General features: G+C 40.2%; 1 protein-coding gene across 1 annotated transcript; it reads right to left on the bottom strand.

Moving 5' to 3' along the window:
• Positions 1-405: 405 nt before the first annotated feature.
• LOC143029211 (splicing factor C9orf78) lies at positions 406-16,360 on the bottom strand. Its single transcript, XM_076191782.1, has 6 exons — positions 16,203-16,360; positions 11,451-11,559; positions 10,314-10,456; positions 7,587-7,755; positions 7,291-7,462; positions 406-661 (listed from the first exon to the last, which is right to left on the bottom strand). The coding sequence occupies exons 1-6, from the start codon at positions 16,331-16,333 to the stop codon at positions 483-485; spliced, it is 903 nt and encodes a 300-aa protein (XP_076047897.1). The 5' UTR covers positions 16,334-16,360; the 3' UTR covers positions 406-482.
• Positions 16,361-22,253: the final 5,893 nt, after the last annotated feature.

Below are 22,253 nucleotides of genomic sequence, written 5' to 3'. Positions count from 1 at the left end.
CATCAGTCCAAAGAGTCTTACCAGGGAGATCTGTGGGAAGGCCCATGGATTATTGCCAGCCATTGTGGGGCTGCTGGTTTTCCACTTCGTGAAACTCAAGGCAGCATTCAATTAAATGTAAATGATTGTGGTCCTGAAGAGAGCATATGCTGAATTACAAGAGTAAAGTACTTAGAAACTTGAGGCAACAATCAACTAATTAAATGTAAATTATTGTACTTGTAGTTTGTGGTCCTGGAGAGAGTATATGCTAAAGTACAAGGAATGTAAATGATGATACTTTGTACCATTTCTCATCCTTGAACTACAGTATGCCATATAAGATATATAATTGATCAATGAATAAACAGAGATCAGTGAATTTTGTATTCAGTTCAAGGTGAAAGGAATACAATAAAAAAACAATGAAAATCTATTATTTATTGTAAGATACTTTGACCCTTGTCTACTGACATATGTTGAGACCATATGCCTTTTCTACTTTAATGTCTCTTAAACTGTCTCTTGAATTTCTCATAGTGGAAATCATCTGTTGCTTTTTCTCCTGGAGCCTTCTTTGGTGCTGTTGTAAAGATTTTTACACCACCACCAACCACTGGTTCAATGATCTCCTCTACCTTCTTGTGTTTTTTCTTGGGAGGTCCCGATTCTTCAAGATTAACTGAAAAAGGTTTGGAGGTGGTTACAAAAAGTAGTCAAATCAAATGTCCTATATATAAAGGTTAAACTTTGCCTGCATGACAAAGAAATTGACAAACCATGAGGAGCTAGAGGAAGGGTAGTGAGTGATGGGATGAGGAAACAAAGAAGGTTGAAGAGAAGAAGCGAGCTATCACAGATTGGTTACAAAATAGGACGAGGGAGTCATATGAGAGGTACAAAGAAAATAGAAGAGAAGTAAAGCATAAGATAATGGAGGCAAAGAGGAGAACAGATGTGAAATGGGGTAAGAGTATGACAGAAAATTTTGAAAGTAATAAAAAGATGTTTTGGAGAGAAATTAAGAGAGGAAGAGGAGGCGAATAAAGTAGAGAAGAAAAGGTGAAAGGTGCAGGTGGAGAGATGATAATGGAAGAGAAGTCAGTAAGAGGAAGATGGGTAGCATATTTTAGGGAGTTGCTAAATGTGAAGGAGGACAGGGAAGGAAAGTTAGATGGAGTGGGAAACACTAAGAAAATGACCATGATGAGTGAGGAAAATGGAAGAGAAATAAGGAGAGATGAGGTGGAAGCAGTTAAGATGATGAGAGCAGGTAAGGCACCTGTGTTGGATGGATGTCATGCAGAGTGTCTGAAAAAAGGCAGTACAGTGATGATGGACTGGCTGGTGAGGTTATTTCTTGTTTGTTTAAGACAGGGTAGATTGCCAGAGGACTGGAGGAGTGTAAGTGTAGTACTTTCAGAGGGATTAGCTTGTTAAGTGTAGTTGGGAAGGCTTATGGGAGGATCTTGATTGAGAGGATTAGGAGAGGAACAGAGGGAGTAATTGATGAGGAACAGTGTGGATTTACGACAGGTAGAGGATGTGTAAATCAGATTTTTGTGGTAAGATATGTGAGAAAGCTATAGGAAAAGGTAAGGATGTTTTTTGGGCTTTCATGGATCTGGAAAAGGCTTATGACAGGGTAGACAGGAAGGCACTGTGGGAGGTTTTGCAGATATACGAGATAGGAGGAAAGATTCTAGGAGCTGTCAAGAGTTTTTACGAGAGTAGCAGAGCGTGTGTCAGGATTAGAAATGGAGAGAGTGATTGGCTCGAGGTAAATGTGGAACTTCGTCAGGGATGTGTTATGTTGCCCTGGCTGTTCAACTTATACATGGATGGGGTGGTAAATGCAAGGGTGGTGGGTCAGGGATTGGAGATGGTTCAGAAAAGTGGGAGGTGAGCCAGCTGTTTGTGGATGACACTGCGCTTGTAGGATCAGAGGAGGGATTGAGAAAGTTAGTGACAGAGTTTGGGAGAATGTGTGAAAGAAGGAAGTTGAAGATAAATGTGGGTAAAAGTAAGGTGATGATATGTACATGGGGTGAAATTGGCAGCAGATTGAGAGTGAGCATTAAAGGAGAGCTACTGGAGGAAGTGGATAGTTTTAGATACTTGGGTGCAAATGTGACAGGAAAGAGAGGAGAGGAGATGGAGTTAGAATGTAGATTGAGAGAAGCAAGTAAATGCCTTGGTGAATTAAAAAGAGTAATGAGAAATAGACATTTGGGATTGGATGCTAAGAGGAGATTGTACGAAGGAGTGGTTGTGCCAACAGCACTGTATGGGGCAGAAACATAGAACATAAGAGAGGAGTCTGAATGTGTTTGAGATGAGATGTCTGAGAAGTATGATAGGGGTTACTATGCTGGACAGAGTGAGAAATGAGGAGGAGAATGGGGGTGGTAAGGGGGTTGTAAGATAGGGTGGATGAAAGAGTATTAGGATGGTTTAGACACATGGAAAGAATGAGTGAAGAAAGACTAGTAAAAGAGATGTGGGGGGATTGAACATGAGGGGGCAACCTTGGATGAGATGGATGGATGGGGTAAAAGGGGCTTTGGGGAAGAGGGGAATGTCTGTTGAGGAAGGATGGGAGAGGACAGAAGACAGGGGTGAATGGAGAATGGTTGTATATAGATGATGATGTGATGCATGAGGTGGAATGGGTGGGGGATGAGGTAGTATGTGTGAAAAAAAAATTGATGCAGCCTGAAGGGATTTCTCCCTGTCTTCTCCTTTTCTGTATGGGGGGGACAGAGAGGGGGGTCGCCGATTTAAAGAAGCGGCCTTGCTGTGGATGTGCTGTGTCTTACAACACTGCTTCTGACCCAAGGCAGTGGACAAGATGCAGGGATGATCCATCATCCAGGAGGTGCAAGATAAGAGGGAGAGGAGTGGAGTGTATTAGGGATGGAATGGGTGGGAATGGTTTTTATGCCTTTGTTTTTTGGCTACCTACCTTGTAAGGGGGAAAAAGCCTTTGGTATATGTATTCATGTATGAGGAGCTACAATGAGTGGGAAACAAGGGTGATGGATAGGAGTGGAATGGGTGCATTCATTTGACTTGGCTACCTATATTAAAAGGGGAAAGAAGCCCTTTGTATGGATATATATATATAGATAGGTATACAAACTGCCCCATCTGGGGTACTGGCTGCATGTTATTGTGAGGTTAAAATCTGCTCAGTAGTATGCAGCTGATACTATAGGGTCTATTTGGGGTGCCCCTATAGCCCAGAGCCACACATCATTTTGTCTGTGACAGAGGAAACCTCTATTCACAGAGAAATGATGCTACTTTATTATACTGTGATTGTCCTTCTATTATGCTGTCCCCCCCACTCTTAATACTGTCCTGTACCACCTCTCTGAATATAGATCTCCTTTTTTCCAAACCCTGTGGTAGGGGAGAAAGAATGTTGCCATCGAGTGTTCCCACTTGAGTCAGAAAATGCAGTAAAAATGAGACAGGGTTAAGACTAAGTATCCTACTCTCTGTAGCCCCAAAGAGGGCATTCCTGGCAAAGGCAAAGGCATAAGAGGGTTTTGGAGGAGTTTTCCAACCAGAACACTAAGGTTTGGGTGATTTAATGTATGTGGGTATGGTATAGATGGGAGTAAATTACAAAGGATTACAAAAGTGGAGCATGCCAACAGGAGACCTTTTGGTCCATAACTAGGTCATATGTGGAAAAAATATAATAATGACAAATAAATTAAAGAAAAATGGGAAGAGATAGGCAGTATGTTGTGAGAAGAAAGATGGATGTGCTGGCATTGAGTGAAACTAAGTTGAAAGGGAGGGGTGAATTTGAGTTTGGGAATAGATTGGGGTATCAGGAATGAAGAGAGGATGAGGGAGAGAAAAGGTGGCTATATTAGTGAGTGAAGAGATAAGTAATTGTGTGGTAGAGAGGAAGGAGATTTCTTCAAGGTTAATGTGGATGAAGGTGAAAGGCCTGGTAGTGAGAAGAATGTTGAGGATATAGTGTATAAAGGGTTTAGGGAGAAATTTCAATGTAGTTGTATTGGGAGATCTCAATGCTAGATTAAGAGATGAACCAACTGATGGAGTGGTTGGGAAGGGTGGAGTGCCAGAAAAAAATCATAGCAGAGAGTTGATGGTGGAGATATGTCTAGAAAGTTGGCAATCGCTAATACAGTGTTGAGGAAGAAAGTCAACCATAAATATACATGGGAAAGGGTGGTACATAGGGCTTTAATGGACTATATAGTGGTAACCAGGAGAAGAGCAGGAATTTTGGATGTACATGTTCTACGGGGAGAGAGTGGTGGAATATCAGATAATTTTTTAGAGGAAGGCAACTTGAGAGTGAAGGATAGATGGAGAAAGAGGAAAAGGACAGTAGGTAGGGATGTGCTTAGAGTAAACTACTTAAATGCAAAAGAAAAGGAGAAGAAGAAGAAGCTGAGAGATGAGTGGGAGGGGGTGAAGGATGAAATAGAACTAGGAATGGGGATGGTTCAAGGAGGAAGTCATAAAGTGTGCAAAGATAGTGTGTGGAACAAGGAGGATGGGAGGAAACAGAAAAAAAGGGTAGTGAATGGTGGGATGATGAAACAAAGAAGGTTGTAGAGAAGATATGAGCACTCACAAACGCAGTTGCAAAATAGGATGAGAGAATCATATGAGAGGTACAAGAAGAGAAGTAAAGCATAAGATAAAGGAGGCTACAAGGAGAGCAGATGTGAAATGGGGTAAGAGTATGAAAAAAAATTTAAAGTAATAAAAAAATGTTTTGGAAGGAAATTAAGAGAGGAAGGGGAGGCAAATCAAATAGAGAAGAAAAGGTAAAAGGTGCAAATGGAGAGATGATAATGGAAGAGGGCAGTAAGAGGAAGATGGGCAGAATATTTTAGGGAGTTGCTAAATGTAAAGGAGGGTAGGGAGGGAAAGGTAGTTACAGTGAGAGGCGCAAAGAAAATGACCGTGATGAATGAAGAAAATGGAGGAGAAATAAGAAAAGATGAGGTGAAGGCAGTTATTAAAATAATGAGAACAGGAAGGCACCTGGGTTAGATGGGTGTCATGCGTAGTGTCTAAAAAAGAAAGGTACAGTGATGGTGGACTGGCTGATGAGGTTGTTTAATGTTTGTCTAAAAGAGGGTAGAATGTCAAGAGGACTGGAGGAGTACCTGTATAGTTTCACTTTACAAGGGAAAAGGGGACAAGTGTGAGTGCAGTAGTTTCAGAGGGATCAGTTTGTTGAGTGTAGTTCAGAAGGGTTGAGGAAGGGTTTTCATTGAGATGATTAGGAGAGGAATAGAGGGAGTAATTGGTGAGGAATAGAGTGGGTTTAGGACAGGTAGGGGTTGTATGGATCAGATTTTTGTGGTAAGGCAGATTTATGAGAACATTTTAAGAAAAGGTAAGTTTTTTATTTGGACCTTTATGGATTTGGAAAAGGCTTATGACAGGGTAGACAGGAAGGCACTATGGGAGGTATTGCAGGTGTATAGGATAGGAGGAAAGCTGTTAAGAGCAATCAAGAGTTTTTACGAGAGTAGTAGAGCCTGTGTTAGAAATGGAGAGAGAGAGTGGTTTGAGGTAAAGGTGGGACTTCGCCAGGGATGTGTCATGTTACCATGGCTGTTCAATTTACAAAGGATTACAAAGGAAGAACATGCCAACAGGAGACCTTTTGGTTCATAATTACGTCAGATGCAGAAAAATATAAACAAAGAAGTAGATAAATGAATAAAATAAATAGGTAATGGTGCAAAATAAAAACAATAATAATTCATAATAAACAATACATAAATAACAAAAAATAATCATATAATGATAAATAAATAACAATAATAAAAAAAAGGCAGGCATTAAACATATTTCCTAGGTGCTTATTTAAATGAGTCTTAAAACTTTGAACTGTACTTCATTGCACTGCCTCTGTAGGAAGTCTATTCCATTCATTTACTACATGGCAAAGTTGTTTCTACCCACTTCCAAATTAAATCTACTTCCTGGAAGTTTGAGACCATTATTTCTTGTCTGATTCGCATTCAGTGTGAAAATTTCATCATTTTTGATATATGGATGGGGTGGTGCAAGGGTAATGGGCTTGGAATTGGATATGGTTAAAGAAAATGGGAGATAAGCCAATTGCTGTTTGCTGATGGCACTGCACTTGTAGCAGTATCAGAGGAGGGATTAAGGAAGTTAGGTACAGTTTGGGAAGGTGTGTGAAAGAAGGAAGTTAAAGATAAATGTGGGTAAAAGTAAGGTGATGAGATGTACATGGGGTGAATGTGGCAGCAAATTGGAAGTGAGTATTAAAGGAGAGAGGCTGGAGGAAGTGGTAGCTTTGGATACTCTTAGGCGAAAGTGGCGGCAAAGGGAGGAGTGGAGGTGGAGGTAGAATGTAGATTGAGAGAAGTGAGTAAATGCCTTGGGGGATTAAGAAGTGTAATGAAAAATAGACATTCAGGAATGCTAAGAAGAGATTCTATGAAGAGGTGATTGTGCCAACAGCACTGTATGGGGCAGAAACATGGAGCATAAGAGAGGGAGAGTTTAAATGTGTTTGGGATGAAATGTCTGAGAAGTATGGTAGGAATTACTAGGCTGGATAGAGTGAGGAACAAGGTGAGGAGGAGAATGGGGATGGAAAAGGAGTTGGGAGATAGGGTTGATGAAAGAGTATTGGGACAGTTTGGACACATGGAAAAAATGAGTGAAGAAAGATTAGTAAAAGAAGTGTGGAAGGGAAAGGTGGATGGAGTGAACATGAGGGGATGACCAAGGATGAGATGGATGGATGGGGGTAAAAGACAGAAGATAGGGGTGAGTGGAGAATAGTTGTGTATGGATGATGCTGTGATGCATGGGAGTGGGTGGGGTGATGGGAGGGTTAGGGAGTATGTGTGAACGATATTTTGGTGTAGCCCGAAGAGATTTCTTCCTATATTCTTTTATTCTGCATGAAGGGACAGAGGGGGGGGTGCCAATTAAATGAAGCAGCCTTGCCATGGATGTGCTGTGACTTATTACATTGCTTCTGACCCAGAGCGGTGGGTGAGATACAGGGAGGAACCAAGAAAAGATGAAGGGAGGGGTGGTGAATGGGAGTGGAGTATGTGGTGATGAAGTGGGTGGGAGTGGATTTATGCCTTTGACTTTGGCTACCTCCCTTGTAAGGGGGAAAAGAACTTTAGTATATGTATGCATGTATAAATAGATATTCTTAATATAAACATTTTTGTGAACAAAATTCAAGTTCTTGAATACAAATGTACATATTACCCATTTGAATATGTCTAGCAAAAAGCAATATTTACTTACATCTATTGTGCTGTACAAAGTTGACAGCCATGTTCTTGGGTACAAACTGAGAGGGAAGATCTTTCTTCATCATACTCTCTTTGAGTAATCTCTGCTTTGCATCTTCTGTTGCTTCAATGTTACGTATCTTAGCATCAAGACCAAGATCAACCTCTGGAATGCCGCTCAGCATCTATTGGCAGATAAATAACAATTTAAATCTTATCCAAACTTGCAAACTGAAGTCACAAAATTAAAAAAAACTATATTCACTATCAAAAACTAGGATTTTAATTTGTTCCTGATTTCCAACATACCTGGTTACTTAACATTTCTTCACTTCTCTTGGAGGAAGATTCTCGCAGGAAGGAGGGCACTGAATTGAGTGCTGCCTCCTCAGGCGATAGGTATTTATTCCCTTCTTTGTTATCATCATCTTTTCTTATTCCTTTAGATTTGGCTAAATTTTCTTCAATAAATTTCTGCCTGTAATAATTCAATATATCTAAGAAACTAATGACAGCTGATATGCTATGTAAGGTATTTGTTTGTGTGACATCAGGGTTGGGGCAGAATTCTACTAAATTCAGAAAAACTCATGTTTATCATCTAATAAATTTATCAATAAAAGAAATGTGTGTATTTACCTAACTGTAGTATAAAGGAAAGGGGCAATGCTCATAGGATCCTGTCTCCTACTTTCCAAATCATTATACCTAACCTCAAATTCATGTACATTCCTACTTTGCCTATATCAGGGGTAGGCCACTGTTTAACCCATTAAACTCCGATGACAATATTCTTGTCATTTGGTCAAATAAAACAAAAAATCATAAAACAAGCGAGGACTACTGACGTCATATTTTTCTGGTGTTTGATCAAACATTTTGGTGTTTTATGATTTTTTGTTTTATTTGACCAAATGACAAGAATCTTGTCATCGGAGTTTAATGGGTTAAGGATGTGTATCATAATCAGCTAACCTTTGATACAAAAATTATCTCATGTGCCAACCAAAATTGATGGGAATATATTTCTATTTACTATCTTTTAAGTATTGGTGGAACCTTAAAAAATAAAACTGATAAATAAATAAATAAAAACAAACATGTATACTATTAGCTATTTCCCCCTTACCAGGGAGGTAGCCAAAAAACAAAGCCATAAAATCAACTCCCACCCATTCCATCCCCACATACTTCACTCCCATTCACCCTCCTCCCTCCCTCCTATCTTGGCTCCTCTTGGATGATGGGTCATCCCTCCATTTCACCCACTGCCTTCCACACCTCTTTTACTAATCTTTCCACATCTCCAAACCATCCCAATTCTCTTTCATCATCCCTATCTCTCAATTCCCTTTCTACCCCTGCTCTCCTTATCACTTCCTTGTTTCTCATTTTATCCTGCCTAGTAACCCCTATCATATTTCTCAGGCACCTCATTTCAAACACATTCAAACTCCTCCTCTCTATGTTCCATGTTTCTGGCCTGTACAGTGCTGTTGGCACAATCACTCCATATAATCTCCTCTTAGCATCCATTCCCAAATGTCTATTTCTCATTACATTTTTTAATCCTCCAAGGCATTTACTTGCTTCTCTCAATCTACATTCTACCTCCACCTCCACTCCACTCTTTCCTGCCACATTTGCACCCAAGTATCTAAAACTATCCATTTCCTCCAGTCTCTCCCCCTTGATATTCACTTCCAATTTGCTGCCACATTCTCCCCTTGTACATCTCATCACCTTACTTTTACCCAATTTATCCTCAACTTCCTTCTTTTGCACACCTTCCGAAATTGACACAAACTTCCTTAATCCCTACTCTGATCCTACCACAAGTGCAGTGTCATCAGCAATCAACAACTGGCTTATTTCCCTCTTTTCTCTATTTCCTTTAACCATCTCCAATCCCCAGCCCATTACTCTTGCATTTACCTCTCACACCGCCCCATCTATGTATAAATCGAACAGCCAAGGTGACAGCTCATCCCTGGCAAAGTCCCACCTTTACCTCAAACCACTCACTCTCTCCATTTCTAATTCTAACACAGGCTCTACTACTCTCATAAAAACTCTTGACTGCTCTTAACAGCTTTTCTCCTATCCCATATATCTGCAATACCTCCCACAGTACCTTCCTGTCTACCCTGTCATAAGCCTTTTCCAAATCCATAAAGACCCAAAAAACATCATTACCTTTTCCTAAAGCTTTCTCATGTATCTGCCTTACCACAAAAATCTGATCCATGCAATCCCTATCTGTCCTAAACCCACATTGTTCCTCACCAATTATTCCCTCTGTTCCTCTCCTAATCCTCTCAATGAAAACCCTCTCATAATCCTTCCCAACTACACTTGACAAATTGATCCCTCTGAAACTACTACACTCATACTTGTCCCACAAACAGAATAAACAAATGAAAAAATTAATTAACTTACTAAAGGTGAAACTAAAGAATATTGTAAGTGTGATTTGAGAGTCATATCAGATTGAATGAATGTAAAATTTAGTGAGGTAATTTTTATTTACAGGTCATTTTTGCCTTTGTGTGCAGCTCTAGCTATGTGTGTGTGTGTATTTACCTAGTTTATCTAGTTGTATTATACGGGAAGGGAGCTATGCTCGTGGTGACCCATCTTTGTATCTTTCAGCATCAAGTTTTTTCTTAAAATCTTGAATAGTGTTTGCATACATTGTTTCTATATCTGTGTGTGTGTGTATGTAATTCATCAAATCACATTATGCTAAATTGAAATACAAAACTCACCAAAGAAGTTGATGATTTATCTCTCATTATTTTCTTGGGTGAGCCTGGGTTTTGCATGCCATTGAAAAGTCAATGGCATGCCACATTTGACATGCATGCAAATGGTTGCATATCTCTGGTCTATATCCTTAATTTTCAATTACCACATCTGGATTCTAATTCATATATTGTTTCAGCTTGGGCTATATCACCTAAGGCTTAGGTCCTAAATGATTCTAAATTTGTATTAAAATTAAATAAATACAAACACAATATGGTGTATCCTTACATTTCTGCATCCTCATCCCTCCTATTAGTTTCTGCAGAAAAGGCTGTACCAATGCCTGTGTCATATGCATCATCCATCTTCTTTGCATTTTTCACAGCATTAAGATCCAACATTCCTCCAGTCTTGGTTTTGAAGGGATCATCCTGGTTTCCATGAATAAAATTAGAAATTTATCAGATAATTAACTTTATGATGACATCAATCAATCTGCTGCCTTAGGTCTCTTGTGGAACATCCATGGCTCTCAAGTAACCAGCATCAGAAGTCACTCAAGGCACAAATACTGTGTTACTAGCTGGTTAAGACTAGAGTAGGGCAATGTAAGATGAGGTGTTTGAAGTCTTCCATGTGGTGACTGCTTCTGGGGTAATTTGCATCTGTGGCTAGGCCTAATAAGTGTTGGTATTGTTTTAAAAGTGGATGGTGGTCTGAACAAAGACATGCTAATGTGGTTCTTGGCTGTGAAAGGAATTGCTCTAGGGCTGATGTCTGGAGGAGCCTGGTGTTTGATTAGTATGTGACTATTTTTTTTTTCACTAAGTTGAGTTTATATACATCCCTGTACATTAACAGGAAAAAATATAATGTAATGAAGTACAATTCATTTCAGTCATCTATTGATGGATAAAATTAATATCTAAAGTACATGTCCATCAATATCAAAGGTATGTACAAATCTTAATTTTAGTCTCATGCAGACAGCAGACAACAACAACAATAATAACAATAATAATAATATAATAATAATAATAATTACTGTTGTTGCTAACCACACAATGACTGGCAAGGATCCTTGGGGCCTCCCCTAGATATCTGTGGGAAGAAACTATGGACTGTTGTCTGTGTTGTATTAATGTGGGTTTGTTTCTTAGTCACTGGCTGAAAGAAGGAGGAAGAACTGCTCACTAGATATCAGTTTTGTATGTGAAAAGGTATAAGAAATACAGATAGGATTAATAAAGACAGATCTTGGGCCCAGTCCAGCAACTGAATGTCAGCCCCAAAGGACACCTCCAGATAGTGTGGGTCGACAGGTTTTGAAGATGGGCAGCTTTGCTGTCCATATTGGAGGACCACCACAAGCAGGTACCTGTCATTGGTCCTGCTGCTAATGAAAAGAGTATAAATTCTACTTACATCTTCCTTTTCTTCCTCTTTCTTCTCCCCAACCATAAGGCCTTCCGCACTTACGCCACATTGCCGCCGTCGATATTTTCGAAGTACTTTACCTTCTTCAAGTTTTGCACTAGAATTCAAGAAAATAAGGTTAGATATAACTATATCATTCTAATTCATAGTTCATAGTAAATCTTTTTTAGTACATTCCTTATTTTTCAGATAAGTTAAGTTGCATCTTTTACTTGTCCACAAATTTGTGCATTCACATATTTTGTTCAGGAATGTGTGCAAATTTGTTCAGGTTAAAGGATCCTGCATGTTAAAAGATTCAACAACCATCTTCATTAGGCTGCCCTGAACTTGTTACAACACATAATGATGAATTCAGTACATTTACAGATTCTGTTCTTATACCAGATATCTTCATTCTGCTTTGGATATTTGTCACCTATTACACCATAATTTGTTCTTCCCCTTGTATTCACTTACATGATTAAGAAGAAAACCTACTTTTCCCTTTTGTCAAGTCATAATATTGGAGGAAATACTATTGTGAGTTTTAATGAAACAATTGAGATGACACCATTGGTCTTCACACTCTTCCATGAGGAGTCATCTGAGAGCAATTACAAAGCTACTTCCTTTATTTGGTGAATTTCAATTCCTTTACCATTTTATTCATGAAATTCCCTGACATAACCATCTTATGATTTAGTGTACTATTGACAATGCACTCAATATTTAAAATCCAATCTTTTCTTATGACCTGCACATGCAATGGCTGCAAGATGAATTATATGCAGTCTATTGTTTGATTGCTGATTGCTTGCAAAAAGGAGAAATTTAAATGTGTTTGTGATGAAATGTCTGAGAAGTATGGGAGGTTGTGAGGATGGATAGGGTGAGAAATAAGGTAAGGAGGAAACCAGGGGTGGAAAGGAAGCTGGCAAATGGGGCAGATGGAAGAATATTGGGATGATTTGGGTACATGGAGAGAACGAGTGAGGAAAGATTAGCAAAGGAGGTGTGAAAGACAGCTAGATGGAGTGGGATTGAGGGGAAGACAAAGAATGAGATGGATGTGGTAGAGGGGCCTTGAGTTAAAGGGGGATACTGTATCTGATGAAGAGAGAAGGGAGAAGGCAAAGGATAGGTGTGAGGGGAGAATAGTTTGAAGTGGTCTGAGGGGATTTCTCCTCATCTTCTCTGTTTTCACTTCAGGGAACAAAGAAAGAAGGTTGCTGTAAATGAAGTAGCTGGCACTGCTGTGGATGTGCTGAGTCATGCTGCATTGCTTATGACTCAGACAGTGGGTAGGAGAAAGGGATGACCCTTTATTCATAAGGAGCTAAGATGAAAGGGAAGAAAATGGGTGATGATCGGATGGTTGTGGGTGGGTGCATGCCTTGGCTGGCTACCTCTTATAATCAGGAAAAACCCTTTGGTATAAAGATAGACTATTGTTTGATTTTAGGAGAAAAGTGAGGGAACTCTGGCTTTCCATGGTGTTGTTCAAAGTTCTACGATATGTCTAAAGTGTAACAAAGGTTGACATTATCTTAGTGTCCAAAATATTTGGTTTTGAAATACAGCTCTTACCATTCTACCTCACTTTAAGATTCAGAGTATAACTCCAGGTAAAATATAAATTAATACTGAATACGTAAAATAAAGTCTCTTAAGAATGAAGATAGGGTCATAAGGGGGTCACCCATCCACAGAGATCAAGATCAAAGTGATACTGACAACAGACAAGGTCCAAAGGAGAATGACAAAAATGCTTTGTAGACTAATATGAGACACATGAATAGAGATTAAAAAGACCAATCAGAAGACTATGGAGTTAACCTCTTCCATACGATGACAGCTACATAGGTGTCATGAGGTGTGAGTGAGTATATGAGGATACCGGCATCAGTGTCTTGATTATATTTATTTTGTAGTTGTAGCTGAGTGACCCCTGAATTCTGTGAACTGTCTTGATCACATTTTCAGTGCTTATTATTACTCATAGTGAAAGAAAACAAGTAATACAGCAGTGACTTTATATCTTACAACATGAGTAGTGTGATGCACAATCAAATCATTGTACATTTGGCATCTGATGCTGTGAGCAAGAATTTGACTTGTATTGAAGAGGTTAAGATGCTTATAAAGTGACCTATTCCAAGTTTTCAAGACATTAAAAGGAATGGAAGAACTAAAACCAAGAGAGTTTCTTATATTTAGTTAAGGACCAACAAGAGGACACAGCAAAATCCCAGAATCACATAATCATGGATATTTAATGTGAAATGTATATTGTCCAATAACTCCTAACCTAATATCACCTGACCTAATCTTAACCTAATATAATCATTACATAAAAAATATAGATATCTCAAATGTAACAAAAAGAATGAAGTGTCAAATGTGTTTGTATGGTACTGTAATAGAACTGAGACACATTCTAAAAACTTATATATAGAGACCATGACTGAATGTAAGAAAATACAGTATTTTTTTTTAAGTGCACACCAACATGATATAGCATTAGAAAATTAGATATTAATTTTGTAAATTATAATGCATCAATGTAATAGATATTTTCCTTGGCAGAAATCAATAACAGAAAATGTTGCTAAAAGCTATGCAGAAACAAATGAAGTTGCATTGACTCCTCTGGATGCCATCTTTGTTTTGACAGATTCAGAGGTCAGAGATGATGATGACAACCTGATAACCTCTAGAATTACAGGTAGCACATTATTAAACGCAGGTTAAGTTAGGTAGGTTAGGATAGGTTAAGTAAGTTGGTTAGGTTAGAATAGACAAATTTATACTTTATTTTCTTCGACCTCCACCTCTACCAAAACAAAAATGGTGCCTCAAGTAGTCAAAATGGCTACATTTGTTTGTTTACAGCTTTTAGCAACTTTTTCAATTATTGATTTCTGCCAAGAATAATAGCATGAGGTGGAATGGGCGGGTGGATGGGGGGTGAGGTAATATGTGTGAGCAAAATTTGACGCAGCCCGAAGGGATTTCTCCCTGTCCTCTCATTTTATGCAATGGGGGGACGGAGAGGGGGGGTCACCGATTTAATGAAGCGGCCTTGCTGTGGATGTGCTGTGTCTTGCGACACTGCTTCTGACCCAGGGCAGTGGACAAGGTGCAGGGATGACCTGTCATTCAGGAGGTGCTAAGATAAGAGGGAGGGTGGAGGGGTGTGGAGTGTATTCAGGGGTGGAATGCGTGGGAGTGATTTTGTGCCTTTTTCTTTTTGGCTACCCCCCTTGTAAGGGGGAAAAAGCCTTGGTATATGTATGCCAAGAATAATGTATTATAATTTACAAAATTATTATTTCTTATTGCTAAGGTGTGCACTTCTAAAAATGGATCTAAAATACATCTCACAATGAGTCATCAAAGAGTAGAATGAGTTACAGTCTCAGCTAAGTCAGTGGAGGCCTTCAAGTCATGCTTAGGACCAATGTTCAAGCATGCAGATGGGTATCAAATGAGCCAGCATTGGCTTACTCCTCCGGCTATCATTAATTGACCGTCTGAACTTGTGGGGTGATACTGGTATGAATAAGATGTGGGGCAACAGATTGATTGAATGATCAAAGATCCTTTGTGATAAAGTTTGGGGTTACAACAATCTAGCAAGGACCCTTGTACCATCCAGCATCTTTGTATGTGATAATGTGATCACAGCTTGTACCTCATAAATATAGGGATAAATTGAAGATGTATCACTTAATGTTTGAAGTTATTCTGTACATTATTGATGCAGCTATTAAATATTCCTTTTTAGTTTTCAAAACAAGGCATTAACCCCTTGAGTACCGGATGTGTGTTTAGTGACACCTGTGTGTCACGGCTGAATGCACCCGCCAGGAACCGAGCGTGCTCCCCGTGACACACACGTGTCACAGTTATAAGCTGTGTGTATTGAGGGCTCTCAAGGCCTCGGTTTCTGGGTTATTTCTACCCACGTGGTGGCAAGTGTCTGTGTTTACAAACATAAGGCTCCAGCCATTCGTGGGACGGTTTGAAACGTTTGTTTACGTAAGGTTGACGGGTCGGTAACAAAGGGGTTAATGGACCCAGTAATGAGTAAAATCAAAGAAAAGAAAGGGGGAAACAAAATGAGAACACACAATTCGATGGCGAAGTGGTAGCATTCGCAGCCATCACTATGGCAGTCTGGGTTCAAATCCCACCCAGGGCTTAAATAATTTTAATATCGCTGTGGTGCGAGTCTTTACTTCAACTCTCATGGTTGGGGAGTTCAGGGTGTATGTGTATGTAAGGTCAAAACATTATTATCCACAGATCAGTCATATATATAAATTAGCTGAGCTCTCTTCTGGTTGGGTAATAGGAAATAACTGTTGATCACAGGTCCAACACATGATCCATGACTATGGTGAATCACAGGCCTACACACGATAAACTTATAAAAGGTTAAATGTGTTATTATCATTATGTACACCCAATATTTTCAATGTTTATTTGTGCCAAAATTTGGTCAACGGCCAGATAAAATGAACCCAATACTGTGCCTTTTCTTGTTGCTTTTACACAAAAATTTGGTCAAATTTCAATACCATTCTCAAATCCTCTAAAATAATCAAAATAAGGTTAAAAAGGTAAATTTTTAACAAATAACATTATCACAGTAACAGAGTAACAGTTACAGTAACACATTGTGACATTCACACATAAAGAACCTAAGCCCGTTTTATCAAATAACAAGTTACCTTGGCCTCACTTTAGCTTTACCTTAGCGAATCACTTTCTTCATCAAGTTCATCATCTTCCTCTAATCTCCTATTTCTAAAATTCTTGTTGCCCCTTTTCCTAAATGAAAATGAAGGCTTCCCGTCAGACCCTTCACCTACAGCAGACGCCATGTTGTTTGTTTACACAAGGTAGACATTCACTAACAAAAGAAAGAGAAAAATAAAAAGTATATGCAAATGAGGATGAAATGGGAGAGAAAATATCTAGTATATTTGGACGATGAATATATTTATAATAATTCGATTTTGTTGTATCTAAATCAACTCAATCGAGCAATGATTCGAATGACAAATTAAAACGCCGTCGATCCATTATGATCGATATACATGCACGTCCGTGGTTATTCTAAAAAAAAAAAAAAAATGAATACGAAGATTATCTCTATATTATCAATTCAATTATGTATCTTTATACAATTTGCACAACGAAGTAAAATGCTGAAATGTTTACCAAAACAGGTTAAATTACGCATACTTATTTCACTTATAATAGGAAATATCACAAAATCATGTATTGCAGATGATTCTAGAAGTCTCACTATAATAAAAATACGTATAATGATTGTTTCGAAAATATTTGGCAAATATGTAAACATTGTGATATTCTTTACCTCGCCGAGTATGTCTGAAACGAAAAGTATACAATCTATGCATTCCCAGCTATGATCTACGGATGTGCTGGAAACTGACGATGCTGGATCCAAAGCTGAGGGATGTACAGAGAGCAATATAGATTAATGTTGGGTAAGAGAGCAGGTAAATTATATTGTAGAGGCGTTAAAGATCAGGAATGGAACTGGACAGGGTAAGATGTAGCCTACTGCTCTTGCCACTGACTAGTCAAATTGTGTGTATTTGCCGCTCTGATCACTCTTGACAAATAATATGTACATTGGCTCTTTCACTGATATTCACATTTGGTTTGGCTCCCCCTTGACGATAATATTGAACCGAAGGACTCCCCTCGTTGGGCTCGGTGGCGGGTGCGGGCGTGGGAGGGCGAATCACAGGCATAATAGATTCATGGCAACTATACTGGGCACGTATGGTGGGGACAACTTGCATCCTTCCTCCGTCAAAATAACTAAACCCGCTGTGCGGGTTACCGGAGATGATGCAAATGAGGCACAAACGCGTCGAGCCAGGCCCGGGGTTAATCTCCGGCGGGCTCTCCGTGTGGGCGCATAGAACATTCTTTCTCTTTTCATCGGTGGAACTTAGGGAGCTTAAATTGGATATAGTGGGTCTCTCAGAAGTGAGAAGACTAGGCAACAACAAGATCAGTAGTGAGAATTACACCTACTTCTGCTCGGCCGAACCGATGGGACCCACCGCACGGGAGTAGCTGTAGGCATATTTAGCCGACTACAGCATATCGCTGTAAAGGTTACTCCGGTTGATGAGCGTATGATGCTGGTGAGGCTGAAGCACACATTGTGCTTCATCTATCTTATTGCAGTATATGCTCCTACTGAGGCATATAAGCTTGAAGAGAAAATGTTCTATGTCAAGATACACTTGTTGTTTTGGGCGACTTCATTGTGGTTACTGACACCGACAGAGCTGGCTATGAATTATGTACAGTATTGGCCTCCCATGGTTCTGGAATCAGGAAGATAACCGTCCTCTCCTTCTGAACTTTACAAAGTCCAGAAGGATGAGACTGGGCGGTTCTTGGTTCCAGAGACGAGAGCCACACCAATAGACAAAATATAGTAATGCCGGCGGAGATCAATCACATGATTGTTAGTTCTCGCTGGAAGATCCTACAGAACTTCAGGGTTTATCGAAGTGTCGAATTCTTTGGGACCGATCATAAACTTGTGGTCACAACATTCAGACTTGGTCTCATCTGGAGATATTCAGGAATGATGCGTGTGCCCAGGAGTATGCAGTAGTAGCCTCTAATTGATTTGAAGTACTTGGACCCTGAAGAACTATGGGACACTTTTAAACGCGAAACTGAAAGCTGCCGAGGAGTGTGTTGGAGAGCATCCAAGGTTAAGGAATGATGTGGCGTCGCGGGAGACATAGAGAGTATAAAGTTGGGCCGTGCTGACAGAATGGTTGAGGACCTGGACCAATACAGGATTAAAAAATGGCGAACTATAGTTCTCATGAGAATGGATTAGAAGAGCGTCAGGGGAATCGCCGAGGATGTCGAGAGGCATTTGCAGATGACTTCAGGTCTGCTCATCGGACCCTGAAAAACTCCGCTCCAAATCTGTGACCTAGAGGAGCACAATCCGAACAGCTGATGACGAGCTAGTACCAGGTGTGGGGGGTGTAGCCCTTTGGCCGAGTACTTTGTGCAGTTACTCATGGGTGACCCTCCAAGTGGACAGCTTCCCCTCTATGGTGCTCAGGTGGTGGCTCCTGATCCACCGATAGACGAATCTCCGTCCTCTCTGACAAAGGTCTTGGCTGTAAGTTGAAGGGTGGAAGGGCAACAGGCATTTGCAACATATGCGGAGTTGATGAAAGTTGGAGTAGAGGCCATGATTGTGTTGCTTGTGGTACTATCTGCTATCTGGAAGTCCGTTATCATTCCCTCTGACTGGAAAAAGGGTCTGGTCGTCCCTATTTTGAAGGGGGAAGGGGACAGGTAGGACTGCAACAACTGCCGCGGCATTACACAGTTCAGCGCCCCGAGTAAGGTGCTTGCCCATCAACTACTGACGTGGGTTCGTTCACATCTGCTAAAATTTCAGAGGCCTGAACAATCAACAGCTGATCGGATCCTAGCGCTTTGCATTTTTGTAGGGCATCGGCGTGAGTTTCAACAGAGGTTTTTGACAGCTTATGTTTATCTCAAGAATGCGTTTAACTCGGTGCATCATAGAGTGTTCTGGGATCTTCTGCGGATCAGCAGGATTCCTGCAAGAGCTATTGACTTGATATCTGGTTTATACTCTGGGACAGAGAGTTCTGTGAGATGTGGAGGAGGCGTGTCTAACTTCTTTTCTGTTAATTCAAGAGTGGTGGAAGGGTGTGTCCTCACCCCAACACTTTACAATGCCTGCATGGACTGGGTATTGTACAGAGTTGTTGCTCAATGACGTTGCAATGTATCTATTGGCAACACCAAGGTCACGGACCTTGTGCTCGCTGATGATGCTGTGCTTCTTGCGGAGTCGTTGTGGGTCTTGGTTGCAGCCACTGATCTATATAACACCTGGATAGCGTATACGGGCCGTGGGCTGCCCCAGGAGTGAGGCCGGCAGGCGGGACATGGCCGCCATAATGGAAGTACCAAAACAGCTAGTGTGAACCGCTCCGCCGGTCATTATAACACCATTTTTAGACCAGTGTCATGGGAGCTGTCGTGTTACTCTCGTGGCCTGTGATCCAAGCATGATTGGGTATATAATGGCCACACAATTCGTCGCTGCTGGGCCCTCCATATACATACATACATACATACGTACGTACATACATATACAAGGTGTATATCAAAATAGCATCATCACAATAAAACAATATATCTATATTTATTACCTCTAGCAGAAATAACCATTTATATACATAAACTTGTGCATGTATATGGATGAGTTGGCACTGACAAATTATAATTCCAGTATATATTATAACTTCAAGGGAATGTTACACAGACAACAAATGGGATAATGATATATAGTCAAAATATTATGGGGATAATAATAGATCTATACTAGCATTTAACGGAATAAATATCCCTATAACATTTGATTACTGTACTGCTTATCGTTATTGGTGCTTGAATAAAACAAGTTTTGATAACTCCTTCCTCACTTTGACACCGGTTACTTTTTGAGAATATAATTTGGAGATATGATGGAGCCTGATTTTGCAGATTTTGCAGAAGCACGTGACGATACACTTGATCAAATTGACGATGTGGTTAGAATCCGGGGTTGTGTCGAACATGTGGAAAGATAGAGAAATTGTCATATCTATGATCTAAATTGTTTCAAATAGTAAAATATCGCATTAAAGTGATGAACATGTAAGGGGCCATTCAAAGAGTATGTAACGCTGGGGGGGGGGGTGCATGGTAGATGCGATGCGTTACGAGGATGTGGGGGTGTTTTCAACAGCGCTACGCAACGCTAATAATGGTTATTTATATTCATTTATTAATTTATGTCATAAATTATGCACTGAAATAGCATATCCTTAACAGATCGAGCAATAAATATCGAGCAAAAAAATCCAAAAACATCATACCATGTTTCATTCTTTGATGCAATCGTAAACAATTTCACACAGGACAAATAAAAATGAGTATGTTTTGGTGAGAAGTCAAGGGGGAGGGGTGTTTGGCGGATCTGGCCTACACTTGATGGGGGTGCCGAGTTGTAATTAGTTGTAATCAGTGTTATGTAATACAGGGAGATGTAACACCCAGTGTTACGCAATGTTACATGAGGTGGGGGGTGTCGAATTTCACCAGAAAAAACGTTACATAATTTTTGAACGGGCCCCGAATAGTAATTCAGCCCATCTAATATGAATTCCTCACACTTCACAATATAGAAAAAGCCTACACATGTAATCAGGAAGAACAACTGGTTTTATACACCTACACAGCTCTGGACAGCGTTTGAGCCTTATAAGATATTTTTAAATGATAAATATCTATCCTGCTATTGCCACGATTACATTCGTGACAAATGGGTTGCTGCTAGATCTCTATTTCTTACGATAATAAATACAAAGCATTAACATGACAACACTTAACAAAACAGTTGGTGGGCAACATTTTATGGCTCCTGATGGCCGCATCATTTGTTGATGGGTATCGGGATGTTTTGGGTAATAAAACTTTAATTTACTTACGAGTGGAAGGACTGCTCACATCCACCTTTTCTCCGGTTGGTGCAGTTGAATGCAGCACAAGTTGGCATTGTAAAATGATCGTTGAATATGTATATGGGAGCGAAAGCTGCCGAGAACTGTAATTGTATCAGATCAGTGATCGCGTGGCGCGACTTTGTTTTGGTACTAACATCATGGCTGCCGCCGACCTCATAATCTCGACAGCGATCCGTGATCCAGTTATATCTAGATCAGTGGTTGCAGCCCTCGGATCACTGCACAGTGAGGCGAGACCGCTTGGACTTGAGGTCTCCTGGACCAAGGTCAAGGTCCAGGAGTTTTGGGGATTACTGGATGACAGAGTTCAGTCTGTCCATGCATGTAGTGACATTGAGGTATTGGGAAGCTTTACATACTTGGTAGTGTAGTACATGACAGGGGTGGGTCATATCAAGAAGTGATTCGAAGGATTGACATTGCCCATGGCATTATGGACTCGCTTAACCAGAGTACATGGCATTGTCGTTATCTATTCAGGAGGACTAAGATTCGAATCTTCAAGTCACTTGTGTTCCCTGTCTTGCTGTGCGGCTGAGAGACATGGACTTTGAATGCTAACTTGAAGAGGCGTCTCGATGTCTTTGGTACTAAGTTCATTTGGATATTTACGTGGCATCGCTGGTATGACTTCATACCAGCATAATTAGTAAACATCAACTCCGGCTATATGGGCATGTGACACGTTTCTCTGATGTTGATCCTACATACAGGGTTGTTTCCACAAAAGACAATCCTCGATGCAGGAGACAAAGGGGACATCCACAGAATTTATGGCTGGGGCAAGTTGATCGAACATGTCCTGAGTTGTTTGGAGTGGGAAGGGAGTGAGGGAGGCTGTATGGGGTTGCTCGGAGAGTCCTTGGGGACTGGCTCCGGCGTGTAAGTGAAGCAACGCGCTCTCTATCAGTGCCTTCAGTTGATGATGATTGAAGGAAAGGGAATCTCTGCGCAGCGAAAAGGGATAGTCATTTCCCTTTTACACTTCTCGTTCTATTTGATTGTTAGCCTCTGCAATTATTTATCACTCTCTTTGTTTGAGAAATTGATAAATTGTTTCCACCTAGAGCTTGTCACAATAATTGGAAAACTGACATCCGCCACGAAAGGGACTAAATGTTTTGTTGTCTTAAACTTCTTGAAACGCATTTAAGTTATCAAATGCGACCTAGTCGTC

The sequence above is a fragment of the Oratosquilla oratoria genome, chromosome 10 (assembly GCF_046742065.1).
Source record: "Oratosquilla oratoria isolate Oo_2021 chromosome 10, ASM4674206v1, whole genome shotgun sequence".
NCBI classification, from domain to species: domain Eukaryota; kingdom Metazoa; phylum Arthropoda; class Malacostraca; order Stomatopoda; family Squillidae; genus Oratosquilla; species Oratosquilla oratoria.
The sequence above is the reverse complement of the archived record's forward strand: the minus strand, read 5'-3'. Positions and strand labels throughout refer to the sequence as shown.

What these genes read in the sequence shown, in the direction of transcription:
- LOC143029211 (XM_076191782.1), bottom strand. Translation starts at nt 16,333, where the DNA reads ATGGCGTCTGCTGTAGGTGAAGGGTCTGACGGGAAGCCTTCATTTTCA. An exon ending in AAGAAATGTTAAGTAACCAG is followed by an intron (nt 7,463 to 7,586) that starts GTATGTTGGAAA and finishes ATCTGCCAATAG; the next exon opens with ATGCTGAGCGGCATTCCAGA. An exon ending in CTTTGTACAGCACAATAGAT is followed by an intron (nt 662 to 7,290) that starts GTAAGTAAATAT and finishes AACCTTTTTCAG; the next exon opens with TTAATCTTGAAGAATCGGGA.